Below are 20,592 nucleotides of genomic sequence, written 5' to 3' on the forward strand. Positions count from 1 at the left end.
ATTTCTTCTAATTTTAGCTTTTGCTCAAAGATAAGTGTGACATTCCCGAATGTTACCCTACCTTTCCCAGTATCTATTATCGCTCGTCTCTCATTTAAAAAATCTGCACCTATAATCAAATCTACAGTTAGTTTAGGTATAATCACGAAGTCGGCTTCGATCTCTTGACCTTGGCACGAAAGAGTTAACCTTGTTTGTCTTATAACTTCTGCAGCATTGTTTGTAATAGGACCTCTTACTTTAATCTTACGTGTTTTCAGAACTGGCAATTCCTCATTGGCATTACACTGCGTGAATAAATTTTCTGAGATCGCAGTTAGTTCACTTCCGCTATCAATTACAATATTGACAGGGATATGTTTTACCATGGACTTCACAATTAGTTGAATTTGAAAGGGTTGGTTCTGTTCTTCTTCTGCTTGCATCAACGAATCCTCCACTGAATCATACATGAGTCTTTTTAGGAATTTCCCTTGTGAATTCGAACTTTCTGTAGGATAAAGATTCGACTGCTACTTCTCTCTCTTTTATTTCCTCTTCTCTATTTCTTCCTTCATTTAAGCTTTCTTCTACATCCTCTACTTTTTCTTCATCCTCGTCTATCTTCTCCTTTTCCATCGCTACTTCCACATAATCGCATCTAAATGCTCTAATTATCGCTTCATAACTTCCTTCATTATATACGTTGGGTTGTGTGCCCACTTGTAACTTATTTTCAACTTCTGTTGACTGCACATTATCCTAATTGAATTCGCTTTCCCTGGTTTCCATCTCAAATAGCTCTGCAATACTCATTACTTCGTCCTTTCCTCCTACATTCGTTGTGCATGCCTCTGGTAATTAATCTTCCTCGTCAGTATTCTCCCAATTAATTTTGTCCCAACACGATATTTTTATTTTCTTGTCTTCGTTTTCATCTGGTCCGTGCGGATTTGTTTTTTCCTTCTTCTCTTCATGTGATAAGATTTTTACTTCTCTGTTCAAGGTGCTGCAATTGTCCTGGGTCAGTGCGTCATTCTCTTTGGCATAGGCACTTAGCTGTCAATTCGTACGTTTATCGGGGTTGGTGGTCTTACCTCCACCTCTTCTATCTGTAAATCACTTTTCTTGTTGATAGTGGTTGTTTGTTCTATATCTTGTCTCCCTACCACTTTCGCGCAACGACGCTCTGAGCGTGTTTTTTAGGGAATTGACTAGTTTGAACCTGGGACCTGTTGCTGGTAAGGAAACGCCAGACGACACATGACATGTAGAATTCAGAAGAGTTCAGTGAGACTAGCGATGATATAACCAAATACTTAATGATTTCAGCGTCAGCTCCACTGCACTAACTGCAAAATAATCTTAATACTAACTAAATTTAGTGGAAGGGGTTCAACGCTTTCCTATTTTTAGTTAGCTGGTAAAATAACGTGGAAAAAGCAGTTAAGTTTACCATTGGAAATTTTATTCTACTCACAAAACATTGTTTATAAATTGCACTATTGATAAAAGGAAGTGTTTTAATACAGGATGGTAAAAAACAACTGCGTTCAACAAAAATGTGAACAAATATTCCCTGAATGGGTTTCCAAGTTCTACGATGGATCGAAGGATGATCTATGCCATATCACATCTATAATCTAGATTTAAATTAAGTTTCACAAAAGAGAAAACTATCAAAATGGTCTCCAGTGACCCTCAATTTTCTTTAATTACTTACCTAACTTGTCGTAAATTACAGTGGCTGATGTGGCTTCTCAATAACTATATAACAGAAAAATCATCGCATTTCAGATTTTTACTTCAAGTGGCAAATGTGAACACCATGAGCTTTAATTGACGATCGACACTAGTATTACGCAAAAAAGGGGGTGTAACAGATGAGACTTCTGCAGTTCTGAGTGAAGCCTTAAGCGCTCAAAAATGCGGCATCGCGTGCGTTCATTACCTTGTCGGTGTTTAGGCAGCGTCAGGGCGACGGCGGGCAGCACAGCTCCGCTCACCTCGCCATCTCGGAAGCAACTCTCTCCCAACTTCCCCTTACTACCATTTACCGAAGTTGGTTTAAGAAAAACCTATCTGGCTGTGCTTTCATCTGACCAATCAGGGTCTCAATGTTAACCTTAAGCTCTGCCTACAAGAATTCTGTCTATCCAATGAGAAACGTTATACTTTTCGTGGTGGGACAATGTTTTTAAAGTTTGCAACGTAACAGAGACGCGAGAAAGTCTCACGCTAAAACTTGTAGCTGGTGTGGTCATTTCAGCGTTATCGTAAGATCTATACTGTTCTTCTGGAGGGCTCAATCTTTTAACATGGGCTGGGGGGTGGTCCTAACGTAACAGAGACACGAAAAAGTCTCACGCTAAAAGTTGCGGGTGGTGTGGCCCTTTTTGTGTTATCGTAAGATCTATACTGTTTTTCTGCAGGGCTCTAGTTTTTAACAAGGGCTGTGGGGTGGACTTGACTTAACAGAGACGCGAAAAAGTCTCACGCTAAAACTTGCAGCTGGCGTTGTCCTAGTGGTTAGCTGGCGACGTGGGTGTCCAGTCCGTCCCTTATCGTAGGGCCTCCTAGCTTAACACGGTTCTGCTCTCGGCTTCTGTTCTCGTTTCTCCCCTCGGAACTGCGTCTGTCTCACGGTGGGAAGGTATGACATGCATTTAGGCATTCTTGTGTTAGTCTGTGGTATTCCATTTGTTCACTCGTTACTTGTATTACTTTGGTTAATTTAATGTTACGATTTATTCGGGGCTATGTGACATACTACTGGATTTGCTTATCATGCCAGGGTTTTCATGGATGGTATTGGATTTGCCTGACACCTTACATATCACCACTCATCGAACTTAATTTTTGCACTGAATTTAGGCAATGATTGAATGTTTGTGTAAGTCAGTCAAAAATTTTCTAATTTATCTAAATTTTGTTGCGTACTGTTCAGCCACATTATTCTGTTCTATGCTAGTTTGTATTACTAATTTATATTTTTATATTCTTCCACATTATAATTAAAAATTACTAGAGGGACTGCTGCCGAATAGAGTCGCATGGTGTTCCATGATGAACTGTGGTTCTGCACTATCCCGGATGACCATCGTCGGCGAGTATGGCGGCGACCTGGGGTGAGATCCCAGTCGTCCAATGTGTTGGGGAGGCACAGTAGTGTTGATCCTGGCTTCATAGTGTGGCGAGCATTCGTGCATGACTTCAGGTAACGGCTGGGTGTGATTGAAAGAACAAGTACGGTACAACGGCACCTCTCTGGCATCCCGAATCGTCATGTATTAATTCCCATGCGGTAGTATATATAAAAAAAAAGGTCCAAATGCCTATGAGCACTATGGGACTTAATATCCTAGGTCATCAGTTCCCTAGAACTTAGAACTACTAAAACTAACTAACCTAAGGACATCATAAACATACATGCCGGACGCAGGATTCGAACCTGTGACCGTAGCGGTCGAACGGTTCCAGACTGAAGCGCCTAGAACCACTCGCTCGCACCGGCCGGCGCGACAGTATCTCGTTGCCATTTTGCAATAGGACGAAGTTCGCCCACATATGACACTTATTCTATAAACTTTTTGCTCGGTATTTGGGTACTCCTGTGACCAGCAATATTCCCAAATCTGTCCCAGATGGAAAATGTCTGGGACCAGCTTGGACGTCTTCTCTTTCACAGTGCCATTATCCAGGACATTTAGGACCATTTACAACATTTGTGAGCAAGCATGACTCAGGAGAGTAAATAACGGCTTTATGACACTGATCGCAAGTGAACAGTTCATGCAACCCTGGCTGAGGGTTTGCAAGGTCGTACTGATAGGTGAGTTCACACTGCCAAGATCTTTGTACATTTGACTCGGTTTTGTAATCACTGCAGTAACGTTGCATACCCTCTGAACCCGTAACGCTTCATTTCGTTTCTCCCTCCCCTTCTGGATGCTTCAGTCCTTCTATCAGGTAGTGTATTTCAGTGTGCTGCACATAGAGATCGAAAATTCATAACAGAGTAATTGAGCGCTTAAATTTTCATACACATCGCATTTATAACAAGAACAGTTATGCAGTGTAGAAGTGACAAGTAGTGTTTTGCTGACAGGCAGATGACGACGCCCTGTGACGTGCTCTCGCCTGTGTTGGCAGGTGACGCGCGCGCGGTTCGAGGAGCTGTGCATGGACCTGTTCCGGCAGACGCTGGCGCCGGTGGAGCGCGCCCTGGGCGACGCCAAGCTGGACAAGGCGTCCGTGCACGACGTCGTGCTGGTCGGCGGCTCCACGCGCATCCCCAAGATACAGAAGATGCTTCAGGTGGCCGCCACCGCTCCTCCCTGCTGCTGCCGCTTCGCTAAGCACATTCCCAAATAAGGATAACTTACAATATTTATGTTTCGTCACCGAGTGCCGCAATATTGCGATATTTTATTCCAGAATTCGAATCAAGTACAGCTGACAACATGAGAAACATAAAGCAAATACCCTCGGTATGGAGAAGCTACTTAAATCTACACATGTTATAAAAACTAGCTGCCAAATCACGCTTTGCCCGCGTATTCATTTTGTCAATTTTCTATCAGAAACGGAAACAAATAATTACTTTGTTTGTATTGTATATCGAAAGAATTGCAGTTCAATGGATTCACGTAAACACTTTCCAAAACATGAAACAGTTTCTATAACGCTGGGCGCAGCTGCTTCATATCTCTACAATACGATTTTTTAAACGTGTCGTGGCAACGCCTCTTCATAGCTCTATTGACGGTTATTGTTTTCGCCCACAGCCGTTTCCACTTCGCAGTTGAAAGCTGCCAAAAGTACTCCCAGATGTCGATGTCAGGGATTTTCTTACATTGACTCCGCTGCAGGGGTGAATTAGTAATAAAGAATAAATGCACTGAAACTTCATGTATGATGCGGAATTTTCCCTCGAATTTCAGTATTTATGACGTCACATCTCTTGAACTATATGTATGGTACTACAATGTAATTTTGAAGATGCATTTGGTGGCATATGTGGATAATGTCTCCGAAATTTATTGCGAATGGAGTTAGTAGCACATAAGTAATAATAATCGCGGTGGTGTAACTTTTCGATTCCGCGACTGTGGAAATCACGAGGTTTTGAGGCAAAGAACTCGTCGAGCTACGTTCGGAGCGCCTTTCCATCCGGAAAGGAAGTTCGTTGAAGGTTTTCCGATAGAGAGCTGAGAGATGAATGTTTGAGGGTGCAAAATCAAGTGAATAAGGTGGATGTGGAATGACTTCCCAAACCAACTCCAGTCTCTTTCCAGGATGCGGACGGCTATTTTCGTGTAGTAGTATCGCTTCTTCGAAACGTGTCAGCACTACTGTGGACTTCCTTTGTGCGGATAGTTACAGCAACGCCACTGTTCCCAACCTACATTTAAAAATTATCACATCGAGTCAACAGCCATCTTCGGCTGTTCGATGACAACAGAAATACATTATCCCTGGATAGTTATAAGGCCGTTCGCAATGGCATAGACGTGATTTTCACTTGATGCACTTGATGATAGTTCTCTTTGACTGCAAATAAATGCCCATAACAAAGAGAAGAAACCCGGGAGTATCGATCACAAGATACTACTGCCACACCGTTTTGGTGTTTATGAGTAATACTACGATGGTGTGCAAAAAAGGACGAACTATTACAACCAATAGCAGGGAAAACGAACAGTTACAATCAATAACAGGGAAATGAGCGGAATACTTTGGTTTGCTGAGAAAATTCTGAGAAAGTACAGTGCACCTTTTAACGAAGCGTAACAGAGATGTTCAGCGAACGTAAGGAAAATTTTTGGAAGAAAGGCGAGTTTTTCTTGGAAACCTTGTTGGATATAATTAGAAAACTGTACAACCATCATGTATCTCGGTAGTCCTCATGGAAATAAGATGAGAGATTAGGATGAGGACGGAGGCATATATTGTAGCGCCCCTTCATTCGTGAATTGAGTAGGACACAGAGTAGCTAATACTCATGTGAAAATACTTTAGGCCATGATTTAACTGTACGTCAATTGCTGACTACGAGTATATATGTATATTTTACATTAAACTGCTGCCGAGCACATGTAAGACGGGTTATGCGCTAAGCCCAAAGAAACTGATTAGCCAAACTTTGGTGAAATGTCTTTTATAAAATCCAATTTAGAGGTAGCGTCTTTGACTACTTATCAAAACGTCCTCGGTCCCGGGTTCGAATCCTGCCACTGCTTAGATTTTGAATAAAAATCGTCAGCAATGGCGGCCGAAGACTTCTGGTGTAAGAAGTCACCCTCTTTCTGCCAACGGCCTTCTCAAAGAGGGCGGAGAACCAGACAGTGATTCACGGCACTTCCTTGCCCTAGGGCTAGGAAACTGCCCCTAAAAGGTGGAACAATCGGCAATGGTCAACGGCATGAGGATGCAGACGACAATGGAAATCACCGCAATAAAGAAACATAATGTGTATCCACAGGACATGCGGCCTGTCATTGAAAAAACTGTTACGATGACCTCTCCAGTGGCAAGAGATTCAGGACTAGTCCATCATTCGGATCTCCGGGAGGGGACGGTTTAGGCGGAAGTTACCATGAGAAAAAGATTGAACAACCAACGAAAGGGTAACGTTTTACGAGTCGAGACGCGCACGGTCAGAATTTTGAACGTGGTAGGCCAGCTAGAACATCTGAAAAGGAAATGCAAAGACTCAATCTAGATACAGTGGGGTCAGCGAGGTGCAATGCAAAGACGACAAGGATTTCTAGTCAGATGAGTATAAGGTAGTATCAACAGCCGTAGAAAATGGTCTAACGGGAATGGATTCGTTATGAATAGGAAGTGAGCTACTGTGAACAGCTAAGTGATAGGAGTGTTCTCATCAGATTCGACAGTAACGATAGTTCTGGTGTACATGTCAACGTCTCAAGCAGGAGATGAAGAGAGAGGAAACTGAATGTGTTATTCAGTATGTAAAGGATATCTAATACTCGTACGAGATTCGAACACGGTTGTAAGTTAAGAAACAGAAGAAAAGGTTACGGGACTATATGGGCTGGGAGTACGAATGAGAAAGGAGAAAGACTAATTGAGTTCTGTAATAAATTCCAGATAGTAATAGCGAATACTCTGTTCAAGAATCACGAGAGTAGGAGGTGTATCTGGAGAAGACTTGAAGATTACAGCTGTAGTACATCATGATCAGACAGAGAATCCTAAATCAGATATTGAATTGTAATGCGTACGGTGGTGCATATGTAGACTCAGATTGAAAATAAGTAATGATAAAGAATAGACGGAAATTGAAGAGAATCGTTCGAAAGAATCATTGTGAATGTAAGTGGAATATTGAAGTACTGAGGGATAACGAGATGCGTTTGAAGTTCGCTAAGGATGTGGATACTCTAAAAAGGAATACAGAGAAGACAGCTCAATTGAAAAGGTATAGACAGCTCTAAAAAGGAGAGTCACAGATATTGGACAGACGAACATAGGTACGAGGAAGGTAACTGCGAAGAATCCTTGGGTAACAGATGAATCAATTCATCGACGAAAAAAGGAAACACAAGAATATTCAGAGAAAGGCCGCAATACAGCTATATATTTAAACCCACTAGGAATAAAATAAACAGCAAATGCAGGAGAGCCAAGGCGCAATTGCCGCAGGAAAGACGTGGAGGAATCGAATAAGAAATGGTCGTCGGAGTAACTGATTCAGCATACAGGAAAGTCAGAACAGTATTCATGAAATTAAAAGCACGGGTGGGTACATTAGGTGCATAATGGGAATTCAACTGTTGAACGCAGAGGAAAGATCAGATAGGCGGAAAGCCTACAATGGAGACCTCTATGAGGGTGACGACTTGTCTGATGAAACGAAGTTTTAGTCGATAGGGACGACATAGGTGGTCCAGTAGTAAAACCAGAATTTACAAGTGCTCGGGAAGACTGGAAATCAAATAAGGCATTCCATCGGAATGTCCAAAATCACTGGAGGAAGAAGTACCCAAACCACTAGCCACGTTGGTGTGTAGAATGTACGAGTATGAGACTGGCGACGTACCATCAGGCCTTCCGAAAAATACCATCCATACAGTTCCGAAGATAGCAAGGCCAGACAGGTGCGAGAACTATATCTTAATGTGTCATGCCGACAAGAATAATATACAAAAGAATGGAAAAGAAAAGTGAGGATCTGTCAGATGACGATAAGTTTGCTTTAGGAAAGGTAAAAGCACCAGAGAGGCTGTTCTCACGTTGCGCTTGATAATGCAAACAAGGGTTGAAGAACAATCAAGACACGCTCATGGCTATCATCGTCCTAGAAATAGCGTTCGACAACGTAGAATGATGCAAGATGTTCGAAATTCTGAGAAAAATAGGAATAAAATGTAGGGTAGGTGGGTAGTATACAATACCAGCTGCCGTGCCCAGGACGTTTAATATCCGCCACAGAAAGTGATTGGCCCTGTGCTTTGTGGAAACTCACAGCGAATGTAAGCCGCATGGGAACTGCAATCGCTTTAAATGGAAGGACATATTTGAATCACTGGGTTTCAACGGAATGCGACTGAATTCATCTTCATCTGTATGAAAAGATTATTAGCTGCGACATCTGTTGTTACATTTTGCGATAAGTGTCTCATTGTATTTTTGGAGAAGAGGACTTCTACTCTTTTAACTAAGTTTTCACTGTTTTAAGTAGGGCTGTGTTTGAGCACGTCTGGAACTGTTCCAACAGTTTACATCTCAGTTCGGGAGATCTGGGTTCTGTTCGATCTTTTGATCGGCCCGCGATCAAGAGACTTTTGTTGCTACTATATTCAAGACTTGCTTTAGTATTTGTATAGCACTGTGGATTTTATAACAAAAATAACTATGAAACACGGACTAAAATATCTTGTAGGATATATGTCATGTGCAACAACGGCAACTAATCAGTAAATAAGAGTTTGCGATCAGGTTGCCGTCAAATTCTCGCGTTTTTGCTCGTCCCGCGATCTAGTAACGTTTGACTGTACTGTCTCTAAGACCGGAATTGCCACTATAATTTATTCTCGCATGGAAATTACACTTAGTTGACCAAGATGGTTCAAATGGCTCTGAGCACTATGGGACTTAACATCTGTGGTCATCAGTCCCCTAGAACTTAGAACTACTTAAACCTAACTAACCTAAGGACATCACACACATCCATGCCCGAGGCAGGATTCGAACCTGCGACGGTAGCAGTCGCGCGGTTCCGGACTGAGCGCCTAGAACCGCGAGACCACCGCGGCCGGCTTAGTTGACCAAGATACGTTTCGTTTGTTAGGCCCTTAACTTTTCATTAATTTTCTTCATTCTTTCCTCTGAATGTAGAAGTTTGAAGTAAATAGGTGAAGCACGTTTCGAGGCGTTTGGTAACAACATATTTTATGTATTTATTTACATGTTGTGTATATAACAAATACATAGTTTATTTTCACCCAAATGTTTATTATTGGTTCTGTGCAAATTTGAAGTAAATCGGCTAAGAGCGTTTAGAGATCTTTGGTAACATACATATATGTTTCAAGTCGGATTATGAAATGTTATGTAGACAGTGATCTTCCCGTTGTCTTGAAGGTAAAATGTGCAAAATTTCACTAAGATCCGAATAAAGCGGTAGATATGTATGAATTACAAACGAACAACCAAAGAAACGGACACTCTTCTTTATACATAACTCAAAAAGTTTATACAGGATGACTCAGCTGCCTCTCTCTATTGGTTTTGTGCAACCCGCAGCGCATTTAACTACCACATGCAGAATTATCGTATTCTCGCTCGCTGTACGCAAACTATAAGTCCTGAAAAAAAAAACATTAACAGGACATTTTTGTAGGAAATTAAACGTAATCAAATTTTGTACCAGGATACGTTTTCGCTAGAGGCTATTGTTTGCGAAGTATTCAAGAAAAATCTACAAAAGCGACCTCCAAACGCGTTTCTCTTAAATAACTCTAACACTGTAGCCTCCAGCGAAAACGTATCTTAATACAAAATTTAACTACATTAAATTTCCTACAAAAAGGTCCTGTTCCTTTTTTCTAAGTGTCTAATAGTTTGCGCGAAACGAGTGAGAGGATAGGAGTATCTCAAAAGTGATTTCTGAAGGTGTTGCTGGTTTCATAAATCCATACATAGGGGCAGCTGAATCACCATGTGTAGACAGGTGTACAAGAACCAAGAGGGAACAATGAGACTGGAAGACAAAGAACGATATGCTCAGATTAGAAAGGATGTAAGACAGGAAGGCAGACTTTCGCCTCTACTGTTCTTGCTACATATCGAAGAAGCAAATACGGAAATAAAAGAGAGGTTCAAGAGCAGGATTAAAATGCAGGATGAAGGAATATCAATGATAAGATTCGCTGATGACATTGAAATCCTCAGTGAATGCGAAGAAGAATTATAGAACCTGCTCGATGGAATGACCAGTCTGAGTACAGAATATGGACTGAGAGTAAACCGGAAAAAGATAATGAGATGTAGCAGAAATGAGAAACTAAACAGAAAAGTTGGGAATTACGAAGTAGATGGAGTTAAGAAATTCTGCTACCCTGGAAGCAATATTACCCATGACGGAGGACAAAAAAGCAGAAAAAAGGGTATTCTTGGCCAAGAGAATTCAACTCGTATCATACATTGTCCTTAAGTCGAGGAAGAATGTATGTTTGGGGCAAAGCATTGTATGGTGGCGAATCGTGGACATGGGGAAAACCGGAATAGAAGGAAATGGAGCCAGTTGAGATTTAGTGCCATAGAATAAAGTTGAAAATCAAGTGGATTGATAAGATAATGAATGCGGAGGTTCTCCGCAAAATCGGTAAACGAAAATACTGAAAAGAAGAAGGGTCAGGATGATAGAGCATATGTTAAGACATCAGGGAATAACCTCCATGTTACTAGAGGGAAACGTAGAGTGTAAAACCTTCTTTAAAATAAAAGGGAAGATATTACACTACTGGCCATTAAAATTGATACACCAATTAGAAATGCAGCTGATAAAAGCATATTCACAAATATATTATGGTAGAACTGACATGTGTTTACATTTTCACTCAATTTGGATGCATAGATCCAGAGAAATCAGTACCCAGGACAACCACCTCTGGCCGTAATAACGGCCTTGATACGCCTGGGCATTGAGTCGAACAGAGTTAGGATCGCGTGTACAGGTACACCTGCCCATGCAGCTTCAACACGATAGCACAGTTCGTCAAGAGTAGTGACTGGCATACTGTGACGAGCCAGTTGTTGGGCCACCATTGACCAGACGTTTTCAATTGGTGAGATATCTGGAGAATGTGCTGGTCAGGGCAGCAGTCGAACATTTTCTATATCCAGAAAGGCCCGTACAGGACCTGAAACATGCGATCGTGCATTATCCTGCTGAAACTTAGGGTTTCGCAGGGATCGAATGAAGGGTAGAGCCATGGGTCGTAACATATCTAAAATGTTACGTCCACTGTTCAAAGTGCCGTCAATGCGAACAAGAAGTGAACGAGACGCGTAACCAATGGCACCCCACACCAGCACGCCGGGTGATATGCCAGTATGGCGATGACGAATACACGCTTCCAATGTGCGTTCACCGCGATGTCACCAAACACGGATGCGACCATAATGATGCTGTAAACAGAACCTGGATTCATCCGAAAAAATGACGTTTTGCCATTCGTGCACCCAGGTTCGTCGTTGAGTACACCATCGCAGGCGCTCCTGTCTGTGATGCAGCGTCAAGGGTAACCACAGCCATTGTCTCCGAGCTGATAGTCCATGCTGCCGCGAACGTCGTCGAACTGTTCGTGCAGATGGTTGTTGTTTTGCAAACGTCCCCATCTGTTGACTCAGGGATCGAGACGTGGCTGCACGATCCGTTACAGCCATGCGGATAAGATGCTTGTCATCTCGACTGCTAGTGATACGAGGCCGTTGGGATCCAGCAAGGCGTTCCGTATTACCCTCCTGAACCCACCTATTCCATATTCTGTTAACAGTCATTGGATCTCGATCAACGCGAGCAGCAATGTCGCAATACGATAAACCGCAATCGCGATAGGCTACAATTCGACCTTTATCAAAGTCGGAAACGTGATGGTACGCATTTATCCTCCTTTCACGAGGCATCACAACAACGTTTCACCAGGCAACGCCGGTCAACTGCTGTTTTTGTATGAGAAATCGGTTGGAAACCTTCCTCACATCAGCACGCTGTAGGTGTCACCGGCGCCAACCTTGTGTGAATGCTCTGAAAAGCTAATCATTTGCATATCACAGTATCTTCTTCCTGTCGGTTAAATTCCGCGTCTGTAGCACGCCATGATCGTGGTGTAGCAATTTTAATGGTCAGTAGTGTATCTTGACTGCTACTGGCAGCGATTTACGGGAATTGTGGCGTCTGTAGAAGAAAGTGCAAAGTAATGTTTCCTGTTACCTGTGTTCTCTTGCAACTCCACTGTTAACTATCGAAAGAAGAGTTAAAAAATGGGGCAGTTATAATTTTCATTCTGTAACACTTCCCCACAACATTAAAAAAAATATAGATTTTTTTCGCCTTGCAACTTTTAAAGTTGCAGAAATCAATAGTTAAAGAGACAGAGATTTTGTTTGCTGGTTATACGCAAAAAACACTGAGGAAGACTCCGAGCTACGACGTCGAAATATCATATTGGGAAGGCTTGGAACATCGGCAATACACCCGATTCTACAAGATGACAACGGATTGCCGCGAAACTCTAAGAAATTTGACACACGTAGACTTTTTGTAAACTAGATGCTGTAAGTGGCCACACTGAAAAAAATAAAATCAATAAGCATGGGGAGTACTTCACCATTAAAACGTTTGCTTCCAACGTTTATTTCAAGTCATTTTCTTAAGTATGCACCTTCAGTGGTTGTATTATTACACAGTTATTGGCAGCACTGATACGACCCATACGAAGCATGTTAGTACATTTCCCTAGTTGTTGGGTATCACGGTGTAATGACAGTTTGTAGACGTCGCAGCTACAATGAGGGAGTAGATAAGATGTACATCCCCACAGTTGTGACAACACTGTGGCGTACATTAGAATCTAATGAGACTCAACAGTGCGTTTACAAACAAACGGTTACACCATCAGTTTTCTCCGTCTGCTGGACAGCAACCATTGCTCCTTCCTCGTCTTCCACTAGCGGTCAACAGCTCACACCCATTTTCAGCACCTGTGGCATTGCAGTCTGATCATCGTCCCCGCCGTGCATTTTCATCATGTCGTAATGCGAATGTTTGGAAAGACAGTTCAAGCGTACTAGTTTCTAGCGCTCTCTTATCTAATACTTCCTCATTTAATTTTACAAAGCATCTTCAGAAATGTTTCATCGGTCGTAGCAGTTGAAGAACTGTTTTGAATTTTTATTTAAATGGCAGGACTAAAATGAGTTTTCTTGCTGCTACATAGCCTTTCTTGTCCAATATCTTCGTTTGTCATCTGTTTTGTATTCCGCTCTTTGTTGTTACTTGCAACTGGATTACTCTCTTTATAATATGTTCTATCCTTATATGTAATCGACGGTTATCAGTGCCCTGCAACTATTAGAGACATAAGTATGTATCTGATTTTAAATCGCGTCTACTAAGTGTGCTATATGTTCGGAAATACCTGTACGGCAGACAATGTCACTTGCTGTGGAAATGACAAAGCACTATGACTACATTGTATGCATATGTGAAGCGTCAGCCTTTTGTTGGAGGAAAGTGCCGCTATGATTAATGTAACAGTACAGGATGAATTCACCGATGTACAGACGGCAAAATACTCTTTGGTATATTTTCAATCCATATCACACGAGTATGTGACAATTTGGAAACTGAAGGTAAGTTCTTACGGGATCAAACTGCTGAGATCATAGGTCCCTAAGCTTACACACTATTTAATCTAAGTTAAATTAACTTACACTCAGGACGACACTGACACCCAAGCCCAAGGGAGGAGTCGAACCTCCGATGGGTGGAGCAGCGTGAACCGTTACAATGCCCCCTAGACCGCGCGGCTACCCCGCGTGGCTCCAGTATATGAGAACGAACAGTATGGTGATCATATGCACTAAAACCCATCACTAAGATCACATTGTAATTATTTCATAATAGTTTGTGAATGACGAAGTACAAGTTTAATAATAAATGTAACATTGCGATACCGATGTTTCTATACAGTTGTACAAAAAATGTCAGTACGTGGACAAAACCAAGTTCATAATACTGTAGTAATACGCACAGAGAAACTGAGGACTGAGTGATTACTTTTCCTCTGACAATTACTTATTGATAATGGTGTCAGACTGTTCGTTTCTGAAGTAAGCTTAGCTGCAGCACATTTCTAAGTAAAACGGTAGAAAATTATTTTCTTGTCGCTTTGTAAGACACTTTCGTAGCAGCGGTAGTAACCGAATAAGTTATTTAATACCTTCTCCTCCCCTACCTCTACTACCTTGTTTGGCTTTCCTTCGAAGTTCTTTGCTTCGGAGCAAACACTGAGACCTAGGTACACATTTTTAAGTTGATGCTAGTAAATCTAAACATTTTTTAAATGTTCGAGCTATTTTCAGAAGGACGCACTGATGACCGTTTCGGCTACAATGTGATAAACTAAGTATTAAATAACAAAGAAGTTACTGTGTAGTTATTCAAAGACAAATTGTTTAAATACTAATGGGAACTCTATGGATTCCGAAAGCTTCTTGTCTAGTGTTTATCTTCAGCATGTAGGTTTAGGCGGGGAATTCTATGACAAAGACAGTGTACATAGTCAGTGGATGTGGAAATGACAAGGCAGTGTGAATATAGTATCAAGAATCATGTGCATATGCGAAACATAGGACTTTGGTTGGGGGACAGTGTGCTGCGATGTTTAAGCTTGTATACAATGAATGCACGGAACTAAAGGGAGCAAAATATTCCTAAGTGTACTTTAATTCCATGTCACACAAACTCATAAGGTACGTGAAATACTGTTGCATTTAGTGTCACAGTTCAATAATCGGTATGCATGCGACTACGCTCTGCCTTGTATAACGCCGCGCATAACGAAGGGATTCTTAGGGGGCTCATACCTGGAGTTCTGTTAGTGATACACTGGAGAGCCCAAGACACTGGTACACCTGCCTAATATCGTGTACGGCCCCAGCGAGCACGCAGAAGTGCCGCAACACGACGAGCGGATGTCCATGTCCATTGTGCATTCCGACGGACTTGGGCAATTCCAGCAGGACAATGCGACACCCCACACGTCCAAGATTGCTACATAGTGGCTCCAGGAACACTCGTCTGAGTTTAAACACTTCTGCTGCTCACCAAACTCCCCAGATATGGACATTACTGAGCATAACTAGATTTTCACTCTGCACAGGAGTGTCCGCTGATATGAAGCTTCCTGGCAGATTAAAACTGTGTGCTGGGCCGAGACTCGAACTCGGGACCTTTGCCTTTCGCGAGCAAGTGCTCTACCAAATGAGCTACCCAAGCACGACTCACGCCCCGTCCTCACAGCTTTACTTCTGCCAGTACCTCGTCTCCTACCTTCCAAACTTTACAGAAGCTCTTCTGCGAACCTTGCACACCTAGCACTCCTGAAAGAAAGAATATTGCGGAGACATGGCTTAGCCACAGCCTGGGGGATGTTTCCAGAATGAGATTTTCACTCTGCAGCGGAGTGTGCGCTGGTATGAAATTTCCTGGCACTTGCCCGCGAAAGGCAAAGGTCCCGAGTTCGAGTCTCGGCGCGGCACACAGTTTTAATCTGCCAGGAAGTTTAATTACTGAGCATATCTGGATTGCCTAACAACGTGCTGTTCAGACGAGATCTCCACCCCCTCGCAATCTTACGGATTTATGGACAGCCCTGCAGGACTCTGGTGACAGTTCCCTCCAGTACTACTCCAGACATTAGTCGAGGCCATGCCACGTTGTGCTGAGCCACTTCTGCGTGCTCGTGGGGTCGTATATGATATTAGGCAGGTGTACCAGTTTCTTTGGGTCTTCATTGTATAATTACTTATGTATAAAGTTATTGATTAAATCTCATTATGAAATGTCAAAATGTTAAAGCAACTCAAACTTACTTTTTTAGATTAAAGAATCATAAACCAATAAACTGTAAATTACTTCACTGTGATAACTGTATACCTCCGACTGTCCCTTATACATATTCTTAGTCTTGAGTTTATAATGTGCGGCCCAAAAATATTATTTTTCCAATGTGACCCATGTAAACTAAAAGACTGAACAACCTTGTTCTATATTGTTGTGGACGCAGGTACGATTAGGAGGTAAATACATGGGGTTAACGTATTGGTTTGCACTACTAATTTAAAAATATAAAGCATGAGAACCTTTCAGGGATAACTGATAGCATTTAGTAGGTTGGACACCATACGAAACCTATAATATTGGGAAGAAATCAGGAAAATGCAACAGGTGACCTGAAGGCATGTTGTAAAATTCGTGCGTTGTAGGAGATGCTGGGACAATCCTTAAAACAAAAGCGAAAAACAATTGGAACAGGTGAACTAACGCAGAGATATATTTTTTGTTAAAAAAGAGAATACTACATGTCAACTTTTCGTGTAAGACGAAAAGGTAATTCGCTATCCAGAACGACGGCGGTGAGAATTGCAGAAATAATGTGGGTGGAAGTCTCCTAAACGCTGTAAACGAGAATTCTACATAGAGGAACTTTTATTGAGAGTTACCGTCGCGTAATATATCGTAGTCTCGGTGCATTCTTGTATTACTTCTTCTGAGTATAGCCTATTGGTATCATTTTTTTACGCCCATGGGAGTGTATGTGAAGGTATTCTCCGAACATGGGATCGTTACTGTACCTCATTGCGTCCTTCCTGTGGGGTAGGAATGTTTATAATTTCCCTTTGGTCTGCGTTGCTTAGTATTGTCTTTGCCGTTATCATCGTCATGATAGGAAATAACCGTGGAGAGTAGGTAAATCTCGGTATTTCTCCTGAGAGATTTCATTAGAAATTCTCCAAGAAGAACAAAAATAAACGTTACAATGCGTAATTCGTGTACCTTTGATGACGCAAAATTATTCTTTCTCTCCGAGCTTTCCAGAGAAACACCTACACTGTTAGTGAAAGTTCGCTGAGATAAAGTACGAGTAAAGAGATACGTCTCAGAGAAACTACATTTTACTTAAATTCCGGTACAGCAGGTTAGCTAAACATGAAAACATGGCTCTCTCTTTTTAAATTTCGACAAAATCACCATCGCATGGGCGCCATTCTCTAATTTCAATAACAATAAAACGAAATAATCACTAACAAGCAGATAGAGGCGAAGGAGAGAGTTCGTGTACTGCACGTAGTCTAAGAGCAGAAGAAAAATTCACTGGCAAATTCCGTAAAACATGCAACGATAAATCAAATCCATCCTTTTTTGAAAGTTTGGTTGGTAAACGAGGTGGTTACATTGTCTTTGGTAAATAGCTTCAGAACCAGATTTGACTAGCATGCTACGCCATAGTTAAGCGATACAGTCATGTAATACAATGCCTATCTCCGGAAACCAATGTTTGTCATTTGGTGTACGTAAGAACTATCTTTGGCGATCAGGTTAAGAACCGCCAGTGTAAACGACACGCTTCATTCGCTGCCGGATTCTGACTACTGTGCCAGATGTGTACAAGGGAGGGAGGGAGGGAGGGCGTCATGGCGCCACTAGTTATGCAGCTCTGCTTGGCGTCTCCCACGCAAGCTAAAAATCGTGCGATCGCCTAAAATAACCGCCCGGACAGCGACTTCCTGCAGGGCCGGGAGCGAGGGTAGGGCTGATTTGTCGGCAGAACTCGGCCCGTTTGAGTAGTGGCGACATTGCATCTTCGCTGACATATGAGCATGTTCGAGGCAGAGTTATGTCTCCTGAAAGTCACGTTTGCAGACGCACATAAACCTCTCCGGAAGCTCACTGAAGTTGTAGCTGACTTACGTTGAGTCATGGCGTGCAGGAGCACAAGCAGAATGGATGCGTTGCAATATAAGAAATGGAATATATCCTAGGCGAACATTGCTTTATACGAGTTGGCAGTGATACTGTATTAGAACTGATTGAATCGAACTACTTACGCATAATCAGGTTCATGAAAAAAGAAAAAAGGTCTACTTCACACCTATCCGACCTGTATCATCTTTTAGTGACTCAAGCAATCATTTAATTCCCGTTATTTGATGAAGACATGCACAAAGTTTGACAAATAACGGACTCGTGTTTCATGGTATAACGTTCTCCATCCCTGTCAGTGTGTATGCAGCTATCACTGTAGGGCAGGTTGGAAGCTGGACCAGTCCGGAAACACTACATTCTGGCATTGAACACACGTGCCACCAACAGTTTGAGTGAGACCTTCGTGGTTTCTACAGATGGGCGGAAATTTCACCTTGTGACAATCCCATTTCCCGGAGACACATCATCCTGACCCATTATAGTTGCCTCGCATGCTTATATTGCGCCCTGTAGCGTCGATGAGGCAACCTGACGCTTTCTTCTCTCACGGAGTTAGACACAACATTTACTGTCGCGACAGGGAATGCGCTACTGGGTCTACGAATGTGCCATCTTCTTTAATCAGTTATTGCTAGTACACTGACCCGTTCGTTACGTATTCAACTATTAATTTGGTTGATTTTTCAAGTCTGCAGTTTTAACAAACTTTACTGTAACAATTTGTCCATTTTATTTGGACTGTTGAGCTCCGTGGCCGTGGATAATGATATTTCACTGAAAAAATACGGCAACCAGCCACTTTTTAATGCGTTTTTTTTATTTACGCCAATATGCATTTCGGGTTTGCACCCATCTTCAGCTGGCAAATTACATCGATCTTCAGTTACTACAGTCGTACAATCTCGACAGCAGTTTGGATGCTGCAGCAGGCCTGTGCAAAAGCAAGTGAAGAGGCAAGATGTTTTCTAGACCACTTGAAATGCTATTCAGATTCATCACTAGCGGAAAGGTGGAAGGACGCTCAATGCTGATTGGCTGTTCCCTCTTTCTGCGAGTTATTACGAAATTGTGGCGTGATCGATATTAATAATATCCATAAATAATATTTCAGATTGCTGCTTATACCCGTCCTGTATAAAAGGAGCACTTCCACGTCAGAGTTTCGTGGTTCTAAACAGCAGCTAGGAATCAAATGGCAAAATAAGATTACGCGCGCGAGATGATCTCCTTACACGCTGCACAAATTACGATACGAACGTTCCGAGGACTGTGGGACAAAGTGGCTAAGTGAAAAAAAAGGACTGCGCCTAGAATTAACGCACGACATCGTGTGGTGATGAAGAAGCCTAAGGTGATGTGGTTCTTCTTAAAACGTTTATCCAGTGAGAAAGTCATGCAAATATTTCACTGTTTAAAAATTTTAGTCTGAAAATCAAGGAAAAACGATAGGACATTGAGCAGAAGAGTCAAGATTGGACTGTATAAAGTCATGCTCCGGAAACCACCTTACGGACTGTGACGTAGAGTACTTCCGGTACCACTGTCCCTCGTCCTCAACCTTTTCTCTGTTCCATTCGGGACTGGGGTGTAGGAAGACTGATCGGTGTTAAATCTTCGCATTAGCTTTAGTTTTTATCGTCGTCGTCATTTGGCGAGACGAATGTGGGAGGAAATAATGTGTTTCCCGTTTCTTCCTGGAACGTACATTCTCGGAATTTCAATGGTGAACATCTAAATGATGCACAACGCCGCTTTGCAGAGTCTGCAGTGCAGTTCGCCGATCGACTCTGTAACGCTGTCGCGTCGACCAACCGATCCCGTGACGAAATGCGCCGCTCTTCGTAGAATATTACCTATCTCTTTTATTAATAAAGCCTGGTAAAGCTAGCAGACTGATGAACAGTGCTCAAAAATCGGTCGGACATGTGTTTGGTGAGCTATTTTTTTCGTGGATAAACAAATTCGCTCAAGTTTCTTACAATAAATCTCAGTCTGTCATCTAATTTACTTACAGTTTGTTTTAAGTTATTCCACTTTAGGTCACTCGGACTGGTTACGCATACTCATTCATTCATTTTCGTGTCCGGTCAGCATTTCCAAAAAATAGCAACTGCAATAGCTTTGTCATGTCCTTTTCGTTACGCCTACTTAACGTTAGTGTTTCCCGTCAGTTGTTGCCAGTAGTCTAATCGATCTGCAGTGGATTTCGTCGCCTATTTCTGCACAATGCATTTATTTAATTCCGGGTTCCACTGCCAGTCCCTACACCAACCGTTCATCCTCTGCAGATGTCGGTTTCGGTAGCTCCGCAATCAGCGCGACCGTTTCGATTCCCGGTCGGGTCCGAAATTTACTCCGCTTGGGGACTGGGTGTTGCGTTGTCCTTACGTTCGTATCTTCATAACTGACATTCTAGACTGGAGATGGCTGTATGGGTGCGTGCCGAAAGGCACTAAATTAAAAAAAAAAATCGTCTACATGTCTTCTTCAATTTCGCCACAGTCTTCACTCCGTAATCTCCTACTCTGTTCACTAAACGGTAGTGCGAAACTGCATCGATTGCCTACCGGATATCAAAGGATACAGCA

At 42.2% G+C, this 20,592-nt stretch overlaps 1 protein-coding gene across 1 annotated transcript in view; it reads left to right on the forward strand.

Moving 5' to 3' along the window:
- LOC126266662 (heat shock protein 68-like) overlaps positions 1-20,592 on the forward strand; it is a 119,667-nt gene that overhangs the window by 71,576 nt on the left and 27,499 nt on the right. The window contains exon 5 of the mRNA XM_049971082.1: positions 4,132-4,296. Coding sequence (XP_049827039.1) covers positions 4,132-4,296 — 165 coding nt within the window. The remainder of the gene's footprint in view (positions 1-4,131; positions 4,297-20,592) is intronic.

Source organism: Schistocerca gregaria, chromosome 1, assembly GCF_023897955.1.
Source record: "Schistocerca gregaria isolate iqSchGreg1 chromosome 1, iqSchGreg1.2, whole genome shotgun sequence".
NCBI classification, from domain to species: Eukaryota; Metazoa; Arthropoda; class Insecta; order Orthoptera; family Acrididae; genus Schistocerca; species Schistocerca gregaria.